A 21859-nucleotide genomic window follows, 5' to 3' on the forward strand; every position below is an offset into this window, starting at 1 on the left:
ATAATGGCAATCGTATGAATAAAATTATTAAAACTAATAAAACTCGACGATAGCTTTCCGACAGAATATTTCATCCAAACGGTGTTAACTTTTCGTTTGTCATTATGAATAAAATATTCGACATATTAGACGAGTTTACCAGCTTAATCCCACGATTACGTTATATTTGCAACAGCAGCGATAATAATTTATTGGCAAGCTTCAAAGTTCGAAGCCTCGCGCACAAGTCGCCGCGTAAGTTGAACGTAAAATTGCTTTGTGATCTTCAGCAACGAACCGGTTACGCAACACGATGGAATTAATTAGAGTTCTTACGGACTCGGCAATTTCGCTCGAAATGATGATTATTTGCGCTGTGCAAAATTAGTCTAACGGCGATAAAAGGGAGACGCGGATATTATGTCGCTATGCGTAGATAATGCACCGTACGAACAGCTTTAAAGCTCTCGAGCAAAGCACTTCCGCCGACTAAATATTCCTTTCGATGCAAGATTTTAACTTTACGAGGAAAGCTTTACTTTGACGTTTCAATTGCACTCGAGAATATTTCGTTGTAAAATAAATTTTATTTCTTTGAATTTCCGAAAATATTCATCTCAAGACACGCGCAAGCGGATGTCAGATTAACAACTGTACAATTTTCGAGCTTGCGAATGCTTCTTTGTGAAAATTGCACGTTGCACTGAACACGGTAAAAGAGAAGCGAGTTAGCGAACGATAACGGAGACTAGATTTATTTTAGAGCATTGTTCTCGAGTGTATTAAAACGACGCTAATTAAACTGCAATTCAAATCTCTTCATATTGTATAGCTTTTATTTTCTCACGATTTTATTATGATTCCTAGCGACATAACAAAGCTAATCCTCAATTTTTCGGTACCGAAATACAATCGCATCGTAGCGTACAATTTTTTTATACGATTTCTCGTGTGCGAAAAAAGTAATCTTATATTTTATATAAAAATAATTATATTTGCAAATTGTTATCCGACGCGAAAGAAGAATCACACATATAGAATCTAGATGAAAAAAGTCGCGGTTTTTGGATCACCGTGTATATTCTACGTGGACGAGATAGCTTCACTCTCTCTCTTTCTTTGAGATTGTGTCGCAAGAATATCACTCGGACCAGACAGTTAATTAATGAGAGAAGGAGTCGCGAGAAACGAGCACAGCAGGGAGAAAGGAAAAAATAACGTTTCGCCTCAAAGCAAAGCTTGAAAGAAAGCGCAAGAGGAGCGAAGAGGAGAAGATGTTACAACGCGAGATTACAATCGATCACACGCGATCACAATAGAATAGCCGTTCGCGGACATCCGTATCGCGCCAGAGTTCCTGCGGAACTGACGGCACTTCCGTTACGATAGCGTAAAAATCACGAGACCCATCACCCTCTCTTCCCCTCACCGTCATCCCCTCCGAGCGGCGGTCACGTGACCTTTCAACCGTCTACCCGCCCTCGAGATGCACTCTCGCCCTCGCCCTCCGCCAGCCGCTCGCCCCCTCGCACGACGCCCCTTTCATGCTCGCTCCGAAAATGCTCGCAAAATTTTCGCCGGTGTCATTCTCGGTCCGACATTCCAGTCATGTTCCGTTACGATTGGTTCGAGCAAAACGATAGCCGAGGCGAGGTTGTATTTCAAGCCAATAGCATTTGGGCGTTTCCGACATGTTGAAGTTTGAAGTATTATAGTATTAGAGTAAAAGAAGCGATAATTAGTGCAAATATTGCAAACAAAAAAGAAATGAAAATAATAAAATTATGAATATACAGGGTGTCCCAGACCACCCGTACACCCTTTTTAAATAAAAATAAATGGCTTTTATCAAAAATCGCGAACAATTTTTAAGTAAATCGGGTAAGCTCTATCAAATGGTGATATTTTCAACTTTTGATTCCGACCGGAAATACGCCATCCGGATCGGAAGTTGAATTTTTTTAGGGGAACATGGTACTTTTTATTACAGATTCGAATTGTACGTGAAAAAATAAGAAACTTTTGTATCAAACGTTTTTTTTGAAAGTGCCTCTGTCAATCTTAACATTTGAAGTTCATTATTTCATCACAGTTACTTTCAAGGTCAATTTTAAGATTGACAGAGGCACTTTCAGAAAAAACGTTTGATACAAAAGTTTTTTATTTTTTCACGTACAACTCGAATCTGTAATAAAAAGTACCATGTTCCCCTAAAAAAATTCAACTTCCGATCCGGATGGCGTATTTCCGGTCGGAATCAAAAGTTGAAAATATCACCATTTGATAGAGCGTACCCGATTTACTTAAAAATTGTTCGCGATTTTGATAAAAGCCATTTATTTCCTGTATATACAGGGTGAGTTTTAATGGTTGTGTCAATCTTTTTATCATGCGGGAGATTACCGATCGCAATTTTAATAAATTGATCGATACATAGATGTCAATTAATTGGATCGACCGTATCGAAGGCCGAAATATAATGTATACAATTAAAGCAAGTTAAAAGAAATTATGTAGTATGGATTTATTGTTATTGTTAAAGCTACGCACTTATTATTATTATTATTATTATTATTATTATTATTATTATTAAATAAATATATTATTATATTTATTATTATTATTATTATTAAAGCTACGTATACATATTTAATATATTAAAGCAGTAAGAATACATATTTAAAAATTCAGTTCAAATTTAACACTAACGTTTTATGTAAAACTTTATTTCAAATTCCGTATTTATTTTTATGATAAAAATTTTTATTATTGTTATACGCTAAAGGTATGTAGTATTTCTGCCTTCTTGAAATAAATAATAAAAAAATAATAATAATAAATGCGTAGCTTTAATAATAATAATAAATCCACACTACATAATTTCAGCTTTTAACTTGCTTTAATTGTACACATCATATTTCGGCCTTCGATATGGTCGATTCAATTAACTGACATCTATGTATCAATCAATTTATAAAAATTGCGATCGGTAATCTCCCGTATGATAAAAAGATTGACACAACCATTAAAACTCACCCTGTATATATATATATATATATATATACATATATGAAATTAAAGCTGTATAAGATACTAAATTAGCCACTAAATGTGATTATAAAATTATAATTTTTTCACGTTACGTAACTCTTTTTTAAAATACGCACCGATGGTGACACGTGTAAATTCCAAAGATTTATAATGTGAGAGATATATATAAATTCAATCTTCTAAGAGATAAATGCAATTCGCGTAATGCCAAGAAACGGAGTCACGTTGCACTTCACGACTTTAATTATTCCTGAATAACTTTAAAGGCGCGTACAGACTTGTTGCGTATCCTCGTATCGTGTCATCATTGTGTAACAGGGATGCGTTACAAATTATGTAAAAGTTGAATACGCAACGAGCTTAATCAGTGCAATATTAATATGTACACGATTTGTACATCGCGTCTTTTGTACACGATGATACGATACGAGGGTACGTAACAAGTTTCTACGAGCCTTAAGATGATTATCTCTAAGACAATATATTACTCATATACTTGGCTTATCCGACGCAACTTTTATTTTGGAATTGAATTTGTCTCCTGACAACGAATGTTAAAAGTGTTTGCAACACTTTTCTTATGCGCAAACAAGATTGCGCCGTGTATTTCGGCAGAGGCGAGTGCAACATTCCAAAACGTCATTAAATGTAAAGCCGGTCGTAGATCATCTCTTATATTATATGGAAGCGGCTGTTTACCGAATAAACGCAGACGGCCCGGGCAAATAACGGCACGCGGTAAATCTTGCGCTTAGCTTCGTATCAGAAACGCGATAATTACGGCGCTCTCGAGACGCCAGAGAACTCACGTCAAATTTCAGCTAGCTCGTTTGCTATATTTCCCGCTGAAGCGCTACATAATTCTCTCGAGCGAGCCAAACATGCGTAGGTAAAAGACTAACTGAACCATATCATGTGTTATCTCGTACGCTCGAGACATTATTATAGATCAAAATTTATTCTAAAGCATTTCGATTCATTTTCAATCTGTCCAATAAATATACAAAATTATACATGTTATCAGATTATATAATTATATATTTTTATTATATATTTTACATAATTATATATTTTTATTATATATTTTATATAATTATATATTTTATCATAATATATGATAATATATATCTTTTTTTAAACTCTTAATAGAGTTTTAAAAAAGTAATAAGAAAGAAGAGAGATTTAATGTTTGATAATCATTTTTCGTAAATAAATTTTTTGTATAAAAATTATATTTTTAAATATGCGTTTTGAATCCATCTTTGTTTTTCTTCCGATTACAACGAATATAAATCTCCAGAGGAGAGAAGCTCTTTTACCTGTCGTTTCCAGTCCGCGTCCTCACCACGTCATAACGAACGCTAGGCTTTCTGCGACGATTCCTCGGGCTTCTCAGAATTTTTCTGCCGCTTCCGGATGGCTCGTAAACAATGTCACGCAAATAGGTGTGAGTCTTTAGCGGCTGATACGCCTCGGTGGTTGTGCAGGCGTCGATGCAGCTGCAGCAGCACTTGGACATGGCGTTAGATTCTTTTCACGCGACGATCAAATCCTCTCCGACCAAGTTTTTATTCCCTTTTACTCCTCTTTTATCTCTTCGCCGTTACTACTACCTCACAATCCTCGGAACTGCCTTACTTTCTGGCGAACAGCAAGAAAGTGTGTGGTATCGACATCGTCCGCGCGAAAAAGAAGAAGCGGACGGCTTTGGCGTTGGCTCTCGGACGAGAACACGTCCGCCCGATATAGAAGGTCCGAGTGAAATACACTCGACGGTTTATAGAACAGCCGCGGTACCGTCGATCCACAGTCAGCGTAGGTGGATAAGAACGATATAGGAATCGAAAAAGCCCGTGATCTATCGTGCGCGTGCTCTTTACGTGAACAAACTTTCAAGAGCGCTCGGTCGATCAAGTCTCAAAACACCCGGCGCGAATACACTACCGAGGGGGAGGCAACCTTGGATGAAAAGTTGGAACGGTTTTTGGTCGGTGCCGCGTCTATTCGTTCGTCAACATTTTATTCAAAGCGCGAGGACTCGATTCAATTTTTCAACGCTATAGATATGGAAAGAACAGGCGACGTGTACTTTGCCACCAACTATCGCGTTTTTCGATCTCATGAATAATAAGTAACGAGAAATATCTTTCCGTTTGTGTAATGTGGAAATCTTTGACGCTACATCGGTTTCAATCTCTGGCTGGAAGGACGCCTTGCATCGAGATGCGAAATAATAACTAATTACGTTAAATATAAAAGCAAAGTACAGACAAAAGTACATGTATAATTTTATAATTGGATCATTTCGCGACTGACCAGAATTTTTATCACGACAATTTAAACGTGACGCGCTCATACTTTAAGGGGTTATACCTAGTCAGCAAGTCGAAAAAAACGTATTTTTGGGGAATTTAAAAAAAAACTGTTAGGTATTTTTATTTCATCGATTCTTTATCATAATATATATCTATCAAAGAAGTTTTCATAATTTTTTCAATTAAAAATATCGAGAAATGTAGGCACAGTAGCTATTTTCCAGAGACATCTTTTTTCGGAGGCGCTTGGCGGTGAGCAAGATTGCTCGGAGCTGAATCATCTGAAATAAAAAATTCAAAAGGATTTAGCTTTCGTATGAATTGATCTAGTCGATGAACGAAGGAATTTTAATTTTGATGAAACCTTTTTTTTTTATTAACAAAAGAATGAAAAGTTTTAACACGAAAAATTCGTATTTTTGCGTCAAACGTCTGTCACATTGTCAAAAATCAATTTTTTGTAAAATCCTTCGTTCACCGACTAGATCAATTCATACGAAAGCTAAATCCTTTTGAATTTTTTATTTCAGATGATCCAGCTCCGAGCAATCTTGCTCACCGCCAAGCGCCTCCGAAAAAATATGTCTCTGGAAAATAGCTACTGTGCCTACATTTCTCGATATTTTTAATTGAAAAAATTATGAAAACTTCTTTGATAGATATATATTATGATAAAAAATCGATGAAATAAAAATACCTAACAGTTTTTTTTTAAATTCCCCAAAAATACGTTTTTTTCGACTTGCTGACTAGGTATAACCCCTTAATCATAAGCAAGATTCGGAGAAGCCTAAAATAGGACCAAAGAGAGAGCGAGAGTCGACCGATGGGAATGCGCGTAGCGTTTGTGCGAGCACGAAACAATGCCGAAATTTAACGCCGGTGGTACCGTCCATCGGAATTGCGAGCACGTCCGCGAGGAATGTCTTTTCAGCTACAAATACCATAATTTTCCCGAGCCCCGATCCCCGCATTTCTTGATAATTGTTCGATAAGTCTTAATATTCAGAAAACGTCCCACGGTCCACGCCCCCAGTACATTATAATCGTTACATGACATTTACCGATCGTTCCATAACAATGTTATTCCAAGCGTTTTATTTGCAATAGAATTTCTAAAGTCATCCTGAGAATGAAAATATCTTTCACGAGAAGAGTAAAGTTGGTGCATCGCAAAATATTTCAAACAAAAGTTTGTGTGTGTCATTTAATGGCTTACATCCTGAAAGAAATTTTCAAGAGAAACATTTTTACGAGATATTTGTTATTCAATTAATTTCTGCGGAAATTTAATAAATGTAGGAAAATATATCATTTTCTACCGTTATAAAATGATGACGATTTTTCAGACTTAATGTTGATCCCTTTTTTATCACGTTATATAGTTTGTGTTTTATTTTCCATTTACCGGAATTTTTTAGAAATTTAGTTTTCGATCGGACGCACTTTACGTGAAACGACATATGTCGGAGCACAATGTTGAAAATTCGCGAGTTCCCTCGCAACGAACGCTTGGAACGATACTGAGAGAAGTTTTCTCCGTGAAGAGAGAAGATGAAGAAGAAATAGAAGAAGAACCTCCCAGAGAGGAGGAACGCATGTCCTCCGTCTGTACGTCAGCAGTGCATGACGCATAGTGTAATTTAAATAAGCATATCTTCTCACGAACGATGCATTCTTCTGCCGTTATTATTTAACATAAACGCGCGTAAAAACTATCCTTTTACAAGAAACAATTACAATATTAAATAATGTCATGTACTTGATGGTAAATTAGTTTCGATTAAAGGATTAATAAGTCAATCTTGGGATTAATTTTTTCATAATCTGATTTTAGTCATCATAAAGAAGATTGACAATTTTCCAAAATATTTCAAATATGTGTGAAAAACATATTTGAATATAACCCACCGAATGTTACGCCAGTGTGACGACCGTACGATTGCATCGCATAAGAACATTCATCGGTGTGTACCGCGAGAACGCGTTTGCTCGACACACGCATCGCTGTAGTCTGCAAACCAGGCGGATCAACAACCGGACATGGCTGCAGACTGCAGCTTCTTTTGCGTTCCGTATGCTCATCAGGAGCGCACGCATGATGTACGCGAAACATTCGACATATTGCACGTTCGTTTATAAAAACAAAATTCCTTTTTTAGAGAGCAAAGACCACTAAATGCAATAAAGAAGCCTATTGTAGGATAGTCTATTGTCATCCAAATAAGAAATGATAAGGACAATTACACACATAATTAATAAGATGATTATCTAAGAGTCGCATCGACAGAAATGCAAATAAAATAACGAGGCAAGGCAAAAGTATTGTTATCAATAGTGTAGTCTATGTATGAGGCTGCCGGATAAGCTCGCAAAATTCTCTGGCGGAAAAATGGCAAAGGCCAGCAACGCGCATTGTGATTCTACGGAATACTTTCCGAGAAAGAATGTGGTTTAGTGCGCAGAGTCACACGAACTCGAAAATGAGACACGTGCACGTCATAAGGGCGACAATCTTACACTTTGCATATCCGGATCACACGGACTCGTATCGCAAAAGTTCCGCCAATTTATCGCGTAGCGGGATGCTTCGCTGAAATAAAACGTGCACAAAATATATCCGTGTGCATGATCAACAATGTAAACATGTTTGGTATTTCGATAACACATTGCACTTCGCTGAAGCTGATTCGATTAAATCATCTACGTCTACGAGAATTAAATCTTATGATTTGCCATAATTATCGGAGCGTGATATATCGCGAAGCGAATAGAGAGAGAGAGAGAAAGAATACATGTTGTAAGCAATATAAATTAAAATATGTTGCAGCACATATCGCAAAAATATCAAGTGCGACGATGACAAAATATGACATTCGAATTTATTTCTCTGACATGTACATTTTGCTCTTTGCATCTCTCCGAGACACGCAATTCCTGTCTTGACACGAGACACGAAGAAATATTTTCCTGCGATTCTTTTACATCTCTATTCGATAGTTATATATTTGAATGATTTTATGATGTTTAAGAAACCATCATCATACTTCTTTTGACTCAAAATTATTTCTCTTACATTTTCCAGCTTATATTTTTAATTAGAAACTCAGCTTAAAGAGCTTAAATAAAAGAAGATTTGACGTTGTAAAAACAAGCGCAATGCGACCACGTAATATTTTGATAGCGATTTCAGAAACAAATTATGAAAACTTAATACTTTAGAAAAGAAATAATACTTTAAATATCAAATATCATATTAAAAAATTTATTGAAAAAGGATTGGCAAAAGAAAGAGATCGTTTATTAAAAAAAAATCCGTCAATTATTACTAATTTATCGTCGCTTTTTATTGCATTTTATATACGTATGAGACGTAGACATGGGAAACGTAAAGTGATTATAAAATGTTAAGATCGATATTGCTTCCCTTTCTCTTTCTCTCTTTCTCGCAATCCTCTTATCCAATAACTCTCCTGTAATGGCCGTATAGGCGTGTAATTCGTTCACCTCGAGGGAAGCGCAGCTCTTTTCCGTCCGGGATGACAAATTTATTAAAGACAAAGAGATCTCTTCCTCAGAGGAAAGACGGTCAAAGATAAACTGTACGGATAAGTCATCCGGTGCGAGTATATTCTCTTTCTTTTTTCACCTAAATTCGCTTCTTACGTCGATCGATAGTAGTTCTCTCTTTCCTACGCATCATCTAATCCATTCCATTCGAAAGACCGAAAGTTGATTGAGATAGCGATCGTTGACTCTGCTCAACATGCACGTGATATATGTGCGCACGTGTTGTGAATTATATTAAAAAATTTACGAAAATAAGAGAGCGAAAAAGGTTCGATAGGAGAATATATTATACGATGTAAATAAGATTGAGTGATAAGCGATCTTATAATCTTACGAGTTAAAACTGAATTGAAAGATGATTCGATCTTTTAAATTTGCATCATAATAAATATAATATTTATTATGTCTATTTATATATTTAATATCGCGTATCTATCATACTATATTACATGTTGCTTATAATAAGATGCAAAAGGAAAAAAAAACGAGTCGATCAAAGTCAATGCCTGGAGCGTCTAAGAATATCGATGATGGACAAAATAAGAGAATTAATCGGCAGAGAGATGGAAGGCAATATTCACTCGGTGGTCGCGAGGTAGAAGGCAACGCTCTCATAATTCAGTACAGTGCGCAATATCGAGGAACTGCGGAGCTTCAACGCCAGCATACTTTCGTATTTCACCTAAAACAGGTGGATATTGCCGACGATGCATCACCCATGCCATTCACCGGGCGTCCGCTACCACAATTTAGTCAAGAGTACAGCCGCAAAATCGATTGATTTTATTCGGGCCTGGCTTTTTCATGACACGACACGACTAACGACGTGGGAATTTTTTAAAATTACATATATTTAACGCAAATTTCAAGTATTATAATTGTAATAAGCGAGCATTTATTCATAGAAATAAATTTATATAAATAATCACTTTTGTTTTTTTCAAGTCAATCCAGAATTTCGTCTGTATTTAATTTTTATGTAGAAAAAAAGAATTATCAATTTTTCAATAAATTATTAATAATATAAAGAAATAAATCATAGATTTAAAAAAATTAAAAAATTATACTTTATAAACTTTCTCAAAAATATGCATGAATTTATCTTAGATTGACAATGTTTTCTTTGATTAATTATCAATTTTTTTATGCAACATATAATAGTATAATAATAATACGCGATAATTTAATATGTGCAATATTAAATATAATAATATATTTATTATGATATAAATGTAAAAGGAAATGTCAACTCAATTTTAACTCGATCGTAAAATCGTAAAATCTGTTTGTAAAATTTGTTACCATTCGGGAAAAATTCATTTAAATATCCATCTAACATTTAGTGTGATTAAAAAATTTGGATCTTTGTGATTATCGAGAAAATTGCTGGAAACTATCGGTTAGGAAAAATTCTAACTCACCGCAAAACATCCGAATTGCTTTGCACGTTCCGATCTTACGTTTCCCCATGGATTTTCATACCGAGACTTTGTCCGTTTTTCTCCTTTTTCTTTTAGAATAGTCTACCACGTTGTATACGCATTTGTAACGCGTAAGACAAGCTACAGTGACAATAGATAGATAAAAGAGACAAAATAAAATTATTCGGTCGTTGCTACTGTAACTTTAGATTCATAAGAACTGATTCGTCATTTTTCATCATCATCATTTGAGCGAAAATAATTTTGCTTCTTTAATTCAGTTTATAGTGATTCACAAATAATTCCATAAAAAAACGGAAAAAATCTCGGATGGATTCATTCTTGTTCAATCAATAGAATGTTCTTTTTTTATAAGTAGAAAAATAATAGCAGATAATTGCAAGTAATCATAATCGCAGTCAATGATCTGTTTGCCATTCAATCTTTTCAACATAATTCATGCAAATATGAAATATATGTTTTCCAAGATGTCTTTAATTTTATTTTTCTTATACCTCTAATATTTAACCTTTCTCATAGTTTTATTTTCTTGAAATGCTTATTTAACAATAGTTATCATAGTTCATTTTTCGCTCGATAATTTCAAAATTGTGAGTATCTTTGCAAGAGTCAAGTTGCAGGTAGAATTTCTCTCTCGGGGAAAAACGGATATCGCGAAAACTGTAAGAGTGAACTATAGTATTACGTTGGCGAATCACGAGAAAAAGAAACCTTTTTTCTTCCGTTAGTCGCGTTTTTCTCATTGTTTCACTGGTCCCCAGATACGACGAGCTAATAAGAAGAGAATTATAGCACGAGCAAAGAAACTTTTCTATATAATAATACTCCGTCCATTTTTTTCACTTGAGATACTATTATTCTTGTGCAAAGGATATGGTACAAAAATCTTTATTAAACGTTTATAATTTCCATAGCAAACATTTTTCCTCATCTCTTCATTGCAACTTTTGCGCCTCGTTAACAAAACTTTCTTTTTATCGAAGGACGTAAATTAATTTTTAAATAAGACAGATTTAGTCAAAAATTCTTTTTAAATTAAATTTGAATAAAACCATTCTTACACTTGAGAAGATCATGAAAATAGTTCAAGTTACTTAATCATTTTATTTACTCTCTAAAAGTGAATCAGTGAAAATATCACTAATTTAAACAGTAAAATAAGATTTCACTGAGAATCAGTGAGTATTTTACTGATCTTCAGTGGAAACGCTTACTTTTTTGTTATTTTATCTTATATCTCACTGATTATGGTCAGTTAAAATAAAATTTACTGTAAAACCAGTAAATTTTACTGTAAAACCAGTAATCGCTAGTTCGTTCGTTTACCGCTACGATCGCTATCTCTCTCGTATTTAATTTTAGTCATAAGAATTATATAAAGTTTGCAAAGAGCGACATTTAAAATTAGAAGTATTACTTCGATTTAATTTTTGATACAATCTCAATAGAGAGGCTTCAAATATTAAATCGATCTTTATAAGTCGGACAAATAAATGTCTGGCGACTTAATGAAAATTATTCGTTCGTTATTTATTTAAAATAACAAGTTCAATATGCATGTAATATATAAATAAAATAAAATTTTTAATATAATAAATATTTAGTAAATATAAATAAAATTTTTAAGTTTATATGAAACAGGTAGAGAGATGAATTGTAATTTAATATTACTGACAATAACAAAAGAAATATTACTAATATTGAGAAATATTACTGATTGAAACAGTCAAAATTATTAACTGATTCTTTCAATAAAATATCACTGATTTACAGTGCTGTACTTATAACTGCTGTAATAAGTGACTATTTACTGTTTTTCAGTGATAATACGCTGATTCACTTTTAGAGAGTATATTCCATTTCAAGATATCGAAAGGATTCAATTTGGAGCACTTCGATTTTATTTCTGAAAATGAAACAAAGTATATTTTTCCATTTTATCCTGATCTAAAAATAAACATTTTCCGTTATTTGAATTTGAAAAATATTGAAACTGCATCTATCGAATCCTGCTTGACGAGGCATAAGCGAACGTTCCATAGAAACGCGCGACAGCGAGACGAAGGAAATTGAAGATTTCAGAAATGACTCATGGAATCCGATAGCAATTCAGGAATTATGTATCCTTCTTACCTTTCTTACGTGAATCGCCGTATAAAAAGTTCTAAATCTAAGTTCCAATTTTAAGGATCGATATTCGAAGGCGCGCTTCGAATTCGAAAGTGAGAAATGGGACTTTCATCGAAACTTTAATCGATCACAGTAAGGAAAGGTACGTCGAGAGTGGAAAAGGAGAGAGAGGAAAAAAACTGACGGAAGAAAAACGAGAGGAAAGAGAGTAAAGTCAAAGGAAGCGAGGAAATGTACGGATTCTAGCCGCGATGCTCTTACCCCAGATACTTTTGCCGAGCTCGAATGTGCGTGCACATTGCAATCGAGTACACTCGAGAAAGTAGCCACGTGGCGCCGATACGAGAAGAGACTTCTGTCTCGTTCGATTTCAACAAAAACGACAATATCGCGTGCAGTCGGCGCCGGGATATATTTCGCGAGCTACGCGAAATAAAACCAAAACGTCATGCGACATCCGCTATACCAAACAAATCACAATCTCCGAGTTACGTTAAATCTACATGCACATCGAAAATGATGTTAATTCGATTTATATTTATTCAAACACTTGGCAGAATTATTTTTATGACTTGTGCAAAGTTGACGAATCAGTGAAAATGAGAGGCAGGAATTAGTAATAATGCAGATGAGAGGAAAAGCGCGTTTCTATGTACTAGGTAGTATCTCGAGAAGAAACATTATCGTAATAAATTACAAAGTACTCGCTGCAAACAAGGAGAATAAAACCAACGGAAAACTTTAGTTTTGGTAGGTAACGCGTGCGTGATGTGTCCCTCGACATTTCCCGTCTCGGTGTGACCTCATCTCACGCGCGTTATGGTGTTTCCTTTGTATGCAAGTACTCGACAGAAATAAAGAGTAAAAGAGAGAGAGAGAGAGCCAGTGCTCTTCGAGAAGATGCAAAAGAGCGGTAAAAAGGAAAACGGGTAAACGAGGACGCGGCAGTAGAGGAGAGAAGGAATGCAGCGCGGTCACAGCATCAAAGTGAACGAGATGGTGAGTCGTCTGGCTGCAGTCGAGCGTGCATGCACGGCGTATACGAGTATGTACGGAGGCTGCCGACTACAGAGGCTTATGGTTACTGCCAGAGGACTGCGAAGGATTCTCATTTAATGTTCGAACTTGGAAATCGCTCCGTTAACGGACGCGACGTTTGCACTATGCAAGATATCTGGACCGAATGGACTCTCTATTCCTCTCTCCGCTCTCCTAATCCCTTCGCTACCCATTTCCTTCTTTTAGACGCTCCGTTGTTCGCGCTCGTTCAACGACCGTTTCACGGTCGCATATTTTCTTCTCTCTCCTTTCTTTTTCATTCAAATATCCGACTGGTGCATTGTTTTGTGCGAGATAAGGTTCGAGCATAGCTCCTTGAATACTCGCTGAGAGGCGCGCAAAAAAGTCTCCAAGTTTTACGCGTCAGATTTCTTACGTCGCGTTTTATCGATCGTATGCTTCATGGCTCATGATAAAAGCTTCGTTTCGTATAGCTTTCCGACAGACTAATTCCCGATTTCCCGATCGGCTTTCCGCGACGTTCCACATGAACGCGTTGCGTTATGTCATGGAAGTTACTCGAGGGATGAGAAAATCGTGACTCGAAATAAATAAAAACACATTTTTTAAATAAAAAGAAAATATAAGATATATAGTATGGTATTTTTTCTTCAATTTTTTCTTTCATTTTCAATAGAACGATATTATAATTTGCTATTAGTATCTATATCTGTGGCAGAAAAATCTCTCTTTCTCTCTCTTTTTTTCTCTTTATAGTTCCGTTTATTCTTCATAGAACAGTTAGAATTAGTATTATAGCTGGGCAGAAAATGCAGCGATAATTCGCAGTTATTTTAAATTCGCATCGAAAATGCGCAAAAACATATTACAATTTATAAAAGCTTCATGTAATGCTTATCAACGAAAGTGGATTAACCTGGTATTTTGTAACCCGGCGTTTTATTATTTTATTTAATTCAGAACAAACAATTTTTGTATGACGTAAAATGTCGCGCGAGAGAATTATATATATTTTTATAAATTCTTATTAATCCTTTTCTATACATCGCTTCTCGCAATATGACGTGTTTTTTTTTTCACGGTGTAATAAATATTTTAAATATAATTTCTATTTTGTTTAATTATAATTTCTATGAGCTCGAACGAAACAAGGGATATTTATCATCGATTTCGAACGCGCTCGGGTGTAAATTACACTTTGCTCAACCGCGTTCCATATGCTCTTAATTGCGTTATTTTACGTAAAGCGCAACTGCACTTTGATTTTAATCAAATTCCGTTGCATCGAGAAATCAGCGAATTGGGCTTCCGTGTATATATATATTGCTCTTCGATCGTCAAATTGTCGGACGAGAGACGAAAAACTGCGTACATGCGAAATGCGGGAAAACCCTTTAGATTGCTCGATCAAAGCTCAATGAACTTTAAGTCGAATTAAACAAATGATTTATGGAGTACATCGTCACCGCAAAGATCAACCGACTTTTGTGAGAGCAGCGAACTTTATTCAAAGAGAAGTTCGCAGCGCGAGCCATTTCTCACGAGACGAGACGGATCAGTGTTCTACGACTGACTTTGTCGGCACAAAAAAAGAACAACGATGTATTATAACGGGTATCGCTCTAATCGAACGTGAAGGGCTTCTTCGTTCCTCGATGCGAGAGACGAGAAACAACGCAACATTCCAAGCGGAAGAGAAAGAAGCGGCCACTCACCTCCGCCGCGATCCCGGCTATTGCTTCGACGAACAGTCTCACGGCATCCAGCATCCTCTATTCTCTCGTTCTCAGAGTATCCTCTCCATCTTGGTTCCTCTCACCTTCTCTTGTTCCAAGTATGTAATCGGAAACGGCGAGCTGCAAGAAAGACGACGATATTAAGTTTAAAGTCACAGACGAGCACTGTTCTGGCATGTGCGTGATTACTTTAACTGACAGTTCTCGCAAATTACAATTCGAGTCTCCTCAAAAACACATATGGATGAAAGAGAAAAAGGAAATATTCGCAAAATAAATTTTTCAGAAACTGAGAAAACAAATACGCGTTTAACATGGAAACATTTCATTTACGAGATAATTAAAATTTTATATCGATGTACAAAAACCCCGCCAATGAAAGAAAAAAGTTGCACTATAAAAAATCAAATAATTGTATTTAATTCTTTTCGTTTACATAATTATATTTGCTTTTAAAGTACATTGAACAGTTATACTAGAAAAAGATTCAAAATAAAGTTATAATATAAACCATTTAAAAATTATGGAAAAAGATTTTATACGTTTCGACAAGTCTGTTCATTAGTACGTGATAACATTTATGCATAATTGATAAATTCGTTTAAATTTTAGTGTATTGCAGCGCACGATAATTCGATAGGTCCATGACGAAAAATTACATTTACATGATTTTCTCCTTCTTATGCGAGCACCTCTTTCTTTCAATGATCTTTCTATGCCGCTGGTGCCAATGACGTGGCAAGAATGTCAGAATACGCTTACAACCAAAATATCTACCTGCGCAATTCACTTCAACCGAATGCTAATGAGAGAATCACAGGCCAAGATTTATTTTGTATTCTGACAGTCCGTCATGCATTTTTTGTCGCGTTTAATCGCGTTTTTGCAATCACGCATAAAACCGTAGAAATATGCGCCGTTTCTTTTTGCTATCCGTAATAAAAACTGCTATCATGTAATTATCAAAATTACACACGTTGTAATGATAACATATTTTTGATTATCAGAGAGATAGACTATCATCCGCAGCGTACAAAAAAAAAAGAAATTTTGCGAATAGCATTATATTGTCATTAAAATCGATGTTTATGTAAATCGCGTTCGCTGTTTCAGGTGTTGAAAAAGAATATTTACGACGGTCAGATAGATCGTCCATCACGAAAGGATTGATCAGAGGCTGTAATCGTTGAAACTCACCGTCCTTGGTTTAAGCAACGAAGAACGGACGCGTCCTCTGGAATGTGGTTGTCAGATTGACGTCTTTACCGATCGTGAAAGGTATAATCCGCTATCTATTCTGTGTGTCACTGCACTTAATTTAAGGCGCGCACTTCCCACGCGACTAATCTTTTTTTGGCGAACACACTCGACTCTCTCGCGAATTGTCAAATCTCCCGTCCGAAGCTACATTTCTCGTTTCGTTTCTCACCAGATTTTTCGTAAGGATATCCAAGAGAAATCGCGTTTCCGATGTTAAAGCATCGTTCACCATTTATACTGCGATTTCGCAATCTCTTTTGAGGAAGTGGTCGAAATTCGAGAAGTACAGAAATATCACATCGATCGAACGTTTAAATAGATCGATAATATCGAATCTTTTTTTATAACAGCACCCAAGAAACTGAACGGTATTGTTTACTCCTTTACCATTTTTTTCGCACAGATTTTTCGTCGCTTTTCCGAAAAACGCTTCGACGATCGAAGAAACGTGGGTGAAAGCGCGCGCGGACACGGACGATGGCGCGTCGACGCGCGGTTCGGGAAGAGGAGCCAAGGAAGCTCTCATCGATCGCAATCGTATACCTGCGAGGAGGGCCACCTGAGGATACTTTTTTTTTCCGGTGCACGCGGCGCGTGTTTTCCGCCGTGTTTCTCCAGCGATAAACACACACCTGGACGCGCGCGCGCCGCGAGAGCACGCGTACCGCGTAAGGACGAAACCGACACGATACTGGACGGGAACGGGCAACAGGTTCGTCGGCTTGCCCCCGAGGAACGCGATGAAGGTAAGGGGAAATAAAGGGGGGGCACAGCCAGCCAGGTAAGCCGCCATTGCTCCTGACGCAGCATCCAACCTGGCAGTGGCGTAAATAGCGAGACTCCAGGGGGGACTCCGATTAATATATTTTTCTTTTTTTTTATAAAATGCCTTGAGAGCCACGTCTTTTCGACGCCTGTCAAATATAAATGAATAAAACATCTTAATCTGGATCTAAAGCTGTAGATATTATATAAGACATCTCTTTGGAATGATTTATCATAAAATTCATACATATACATTATTGATTAAACTAAAAAACAAGATGCCTATTTAATTTTAAATTCTTTTTGTGATTAAAAAAAAAATAAAAATATATCAATTTTATTATAATTTCAATAACGCACGATACTAATAAAAATAACGAAAAATGAATGTATAGCTTCCTCGTGAAATTTAGAAATATTTCTGATAAATTTTAACGTTAAAAATTTTAGCGCGATTCGTTTCAAATTAAACAATAAGTGACGTATTCCATCATTTATGTGCGATTACATAGCTAGAGAATTATTAACGTCTCAATATATATTTACGATAGAAATCGATTGCAAAAATTTTGCATCCAAGAAATAACTTCCTGTATATTTATCTAGCACTAATTTGAGGACACTGTGTCTAATCCACACATTGGTGTAATCAACCGTTCCGTTTGACGTAGCACTTCCGATAGGAAGCCTCGGTTACGCCACTGCGGCAACAGGTTGTTGCCAATGAGAGCTGCCATGAATGAGCGAGCGAGCTCGTTTTGTGGCAGCGCGATCTGCCCCTACGTTAAGCAAAAACAAATTTCTTTCCTAGCTGAATATGCTCTTCGTAATATTTGCAGCCGTTCGAGATATAACCATGCAAAATCACACTCGCGGGTATCTCGGTCGCTCACTTTCTTGCTCTCTCGCTTTCTGTCTCCTTCTGTCTCCTCTCTCTCTCTCTCTCTCTCTCTCTCAGCGAATATCTTATCGGTGAAACGCTGATAAATTCTTACGATATATGAAAAACGATTGAAAAAGATTTCTTGTTTGTACAAAAGATTAGACACAAGACATTAAGATCGCCAATAGATATCAAGCGATATCGCTGCTCCGAAAATTTGTTAAAGCAATCACGAGATATTTTCAGAATGGTTGGCATTTATCTCATTATAATTATCGATCGCACTTTAGGAAATTTAAAAATGGATCGTGGCAATAATTTTCGCTCCGTTATCCTGATAAAATTGCACGTTACGACAAAAAAAGAGCTATTAAAAAATGAATAACTGTACGTGTGAATATTTTGAAAAGTGCAGCAATATGTACGTATATATATATATCTGAATCTCTTCGTTATCTTTTATAAAATGATATATCAGTGAGATAAAAAAAAAATATATACTCTACTCCAGTATCTCGTTTCTCAGAAAACTCTTCTTTAAAGAGACCCGTACCATCCAAGGACATTCTCGCGTTTCGGAAGGATTCATAACTCAGGTTATGTCGTCGTGTTTTCCGCACGAGCGAGAAGATGGATTGATGCTCGGAGTAGATAAAAAGAGAGGAGCAAGTAAAAATACGAGTCGAGGAAAAAAAACGATATATAAGATATATAAGAACCGCTAAGAACATCTAAACGTACCTACATTTTCCTCCCCTTCCTTCTTTTATGGATTTCCGTCCTTTTCTGGAACAAGGTATCACAATTTAAACGTACGTACGTAATCACCGTCCATCGCGCGCTACAAAACTGACAAAGATTGAGAGACGCGCGACGCGAATGAACGCGCAAGATGGACGAAGCGACATCTCGCGGCGTGTCGCGCAACGACACCTTCGTGATGCGACGTCTCGTCGTAAGGTGGCAGCACCGTACGCCATCTGTTCCCCACAGCTGTTCGGTAACTGTCAAAAATTAAAGGATGCGTATATCTCGTGTTGTAAATATAACGTTGACGGTTTTTTAGGACAACTTCGATCAACAATTACGTCGCAGCGACGGTGATAAGCGGTAGGCGGAGACACGGAGCTCGATGTAACAAGATCGCAGACTCTTCTTCTCTAAATGCACCGCGTCGCATCGCGCCGCGCTGCGTTATTCCGCGGATATCGCGCGATTATACGTGGAGAAGTAACCTCTCGAGTCCGGATCGTCGCGCAAAATCACCTGCCACGTATAAACGAACCGAGACGCGCATCGCGACACGATAATGGCGTGTCTGCTGTCGAACCAGGAAAATGTGCGTTTAAAAATACCGTCGGCCGACACGGTGGACGGGGTCACGTATTACTGCATCGAGATTGGAATCGCATCGATCAAATGGACCGTGAGGCACAGGTAACATTGGCAATTACACTCGTTTCCACCGTAAATCTTACGCGCGCGTCTCGCTTCTCTGTTCTAATTAACTTAAGAGATGGTGTCTAGGTGGAAAGAAATATGATTTTCCTTTATGTTCAAGATACAATGACTTTGCGGAACTGCACGACAAGCTCGTCTCCGAGCACTGCGTGGAGAAGGATATTTTACCGCCGAAAAAACTCATCGGTAACAAGTGCGAAGCCTTTGTGGAGAAGCGCAGGCAGAGTCTTGAGATATATCTCAATATCGTTTATAATTATTTAAAGAAGGCGATGCCTAGAGAATTGGCTGTATTTCTAGACCTGCATGTGTACGATATATATTTTCTTCTACAAAGTATGGCTCTGGAGTTCTTTACCAATGGCAATACTCTGCTACAAAATTTAAGTTATAAATTTAATCCTGTACAGGTAATAAATATAATTTATAGTTTTTAATAAAAAATTAAGATGTAAATTTATATTACAAAGATGCTAATGCGATTCCCATTTATTTTTAGCTATATGCAATTAGCGAGAGATTGAAACAACCATGTCCATCTTTGGAAGTTGTGGATAAAAAATACGACTTTAGTCACGTTTTGGATTTTAATTCTCACTTGAATAGTCTTACGATTGAAGGAAGTTTGGAACCTTATAAAACTAGTAATATTTATTCATCCACATTGTCCATAGAATTATCGACCTTCAAAAACATACAGTATCTGACAATCGATCGATATCCCGTGGATAAAATTTATAATATGGGAAATCTTCGAGATACTGTGACTATGCTAAAGGTTACCAACACTAAGCTCAGAAACATTGTAGAATTTGCCATGTGCGAAGAGGTTCATAAAAATATCATAAACGCTAATGATTCTCATGTGTGGTTAAAAGTGACACATTTAGACCTCAGCGATAATCGCATAGAAGTCATAGATGAGGCAATTAAATTGTTACCGCATATAGAGTGTCTGACATTGAACAACAATCATTTGTCCGAGATTTCCAACGTTACGTTATTGCCGAGATTGTCTCAATTGTATCTAGCATCGAATAATTTTACCAATCTGCCGGATGACCTTCATACAAAACTCGGATATATCGTATACATCGATCTGTCGCAAAACAAATTAACATCTCTCGCTAGTTTCTCGAAATTGTACTCATTGGAGGGATTGGATGTAAGCTGCAATCGCATCGAAAAGATCGAAGAAGTAAAACACATCGGTCATTTACCTTGTCTGGAGAATCTGAGATTGACTGGTAATCCTGTATCGACGATAGTGGATTACAGAGTTAAAGTTTTGGAGCCATTTGGTAAGAGAGCTGCCGACATCTGTCTCGATAACGAGAAGCCGAATCAAAAAGAACTCGATACAGTATCGGTTCATCAAGCGTTGCGCATCGCGAGAGAAGGTAAATCACCAACGTTTACCGCATCAGACGCGTCACTATTTTCCGCCGAAATCCCGAGTATATAAAAATTTTAACCGTACTTTTTTCTTTTATTACACTAATATTACGTGAATAATATTTATATACAAAGAGAAAATGTGTTTTATACCGCATCATATAAATTTTATCAATTAGTGACCGACTTTTTTTTCTTGCAATAAAGCCGCATAATATTGTTTCCAATCTCGATATGTTATTCACTAGTTTTGTTTATACGTTTTATTGGCAAGCAGATAATATAAAAATTATGTTTTTATCAATTTTACCATAACGACTTGAAAAAGTATGCCAAAATGATAAAAGATAATACAATATCTTCGTGTTATAATCTTGTACATAAATCTAAGAGATAAAACACCTTTTTGTCAAGCAAATGTCAAACTCTATAGATCCATGACAAAATTATATGAATATATCTTGTACAATTTATGAAACTTCTATTGCTATTTTATACATATAATGTACGTACCGATATAATCATATGCAGATTTATATCGATTGTTTGTAATAATGAACAGATTTGCCCATCATAAATTATATACACATATATAGAATTATTTAATATTTTTTTATCAAAATATTCTCTTCTTAGAGATAATACGAATGTGAGAGAATCAATCGTGTAATATTATTTATTCTGAAATCTTTAAGGTCTCCTATTTTAAGAAATAATACAAACACAATTTTGTGTAAGAATTTTATAATTAAACGTAAAAGATCTATATATAAAAAATCTGTATATAAAAAAAATATTTTGTTAATAAAGACAAATTAAAGATCCATAATCTGATGTGTATCACATAATACC

General features: G+C 36.2%; 2 protein-coding genes across 10 annotated transcripts in view; one reads left to right on the forward strand and one right to left on the reverse strand.

Annotated features, from left to right (window-relative positions):
- The window catches only part of LOC145959628 (uncharacterized), a 133789-nt gene extending 116612 nt beyond the window's left edge, over nt 1-17177 (reverse strand). For 6 of the 9 annotated variants that reach the window (XR_014435109.1, XM_083078653.1, XM_083078651.1 and 3 more), the window contains exon 1: nt 4350-4671. Coding sequence is in view for 7 of the 9 variants with exons in the window: in XM_083078653.1 (XP_082934779.1) it covers nt 4350-4549 (200 nt within the window). In the remaining 2 variants the exon portion in view is untranslated. Of the gene's footprint in view, nt 1-4349; nt 5373-6667; nt 6857-15222; nt 15364-16440 lie in introns of those variants that run through there. The other 3 variants (XM_083078658.1, XM_083078646.1, XM_083078645.1) reach the window with 3 other exon arrangements.
- Nucleotides 17178-19051: 1874 nt separating this feature from the next.
- LOC145959630 (nischarin) lies at nt 19052-21836 on the forward strand. The gene is made up of 4 exons (XM_083078660.1): nt 19052-19151; nt 19218-19588; nt 19713-20022; nt 20112-21836. The coding sequence occupies exons 2-4, from the start codon at nt 19461-19463 to the stop codon at nt 21075-21077; spliced, it is 1404 nt and encodes a 467-aa protein (XP_082934786.1). The 5' UTR covers nt 19052-19151; nt 19218-19460; the 3' UTR covers nt 21078-21836.
- Nucleotides 21837-21859: the final 23 nt, after the last annotated feature.

This window comes from Camponotus vicinus, unplaced genomic scaffold (genome assembly GCF_025532165.1).
Source record: "Camponotus vicinus isolate PSW18456_S1 unplaced genomic scaffold, iyCamVici1.0 SCAF_1, whole genome shotgun sequence".
NCBI lineage: Eukaryota > Metazoa > Arthropoda > Insecta > Hymenoptera > Formicidae > Camponotus > Camponotus vicinus.

Coding starts and splice junctions, on each gene's coding strand:
- LOC145959630 (XM_083078660.1), top strand. CDS start 19,461: ATGGCGTGTCTGCTGTCGAACCAGGAAAATGTGCGTTTAAAAATACCG. Junction 19,589..19,712: donor AAATGGACCGTGAGGCACAG/GTAACATTGGCA, acceptor TTTATGTTCAAG/ATACAATGACTTTGCGGAAC. Junction 20,023..20,111: donor ATAAATTTAATCCTGTACAG/GTAATAAATATA, acceptor ATTTATTTTTAG/CTATATGCAATTAGCGAGAG.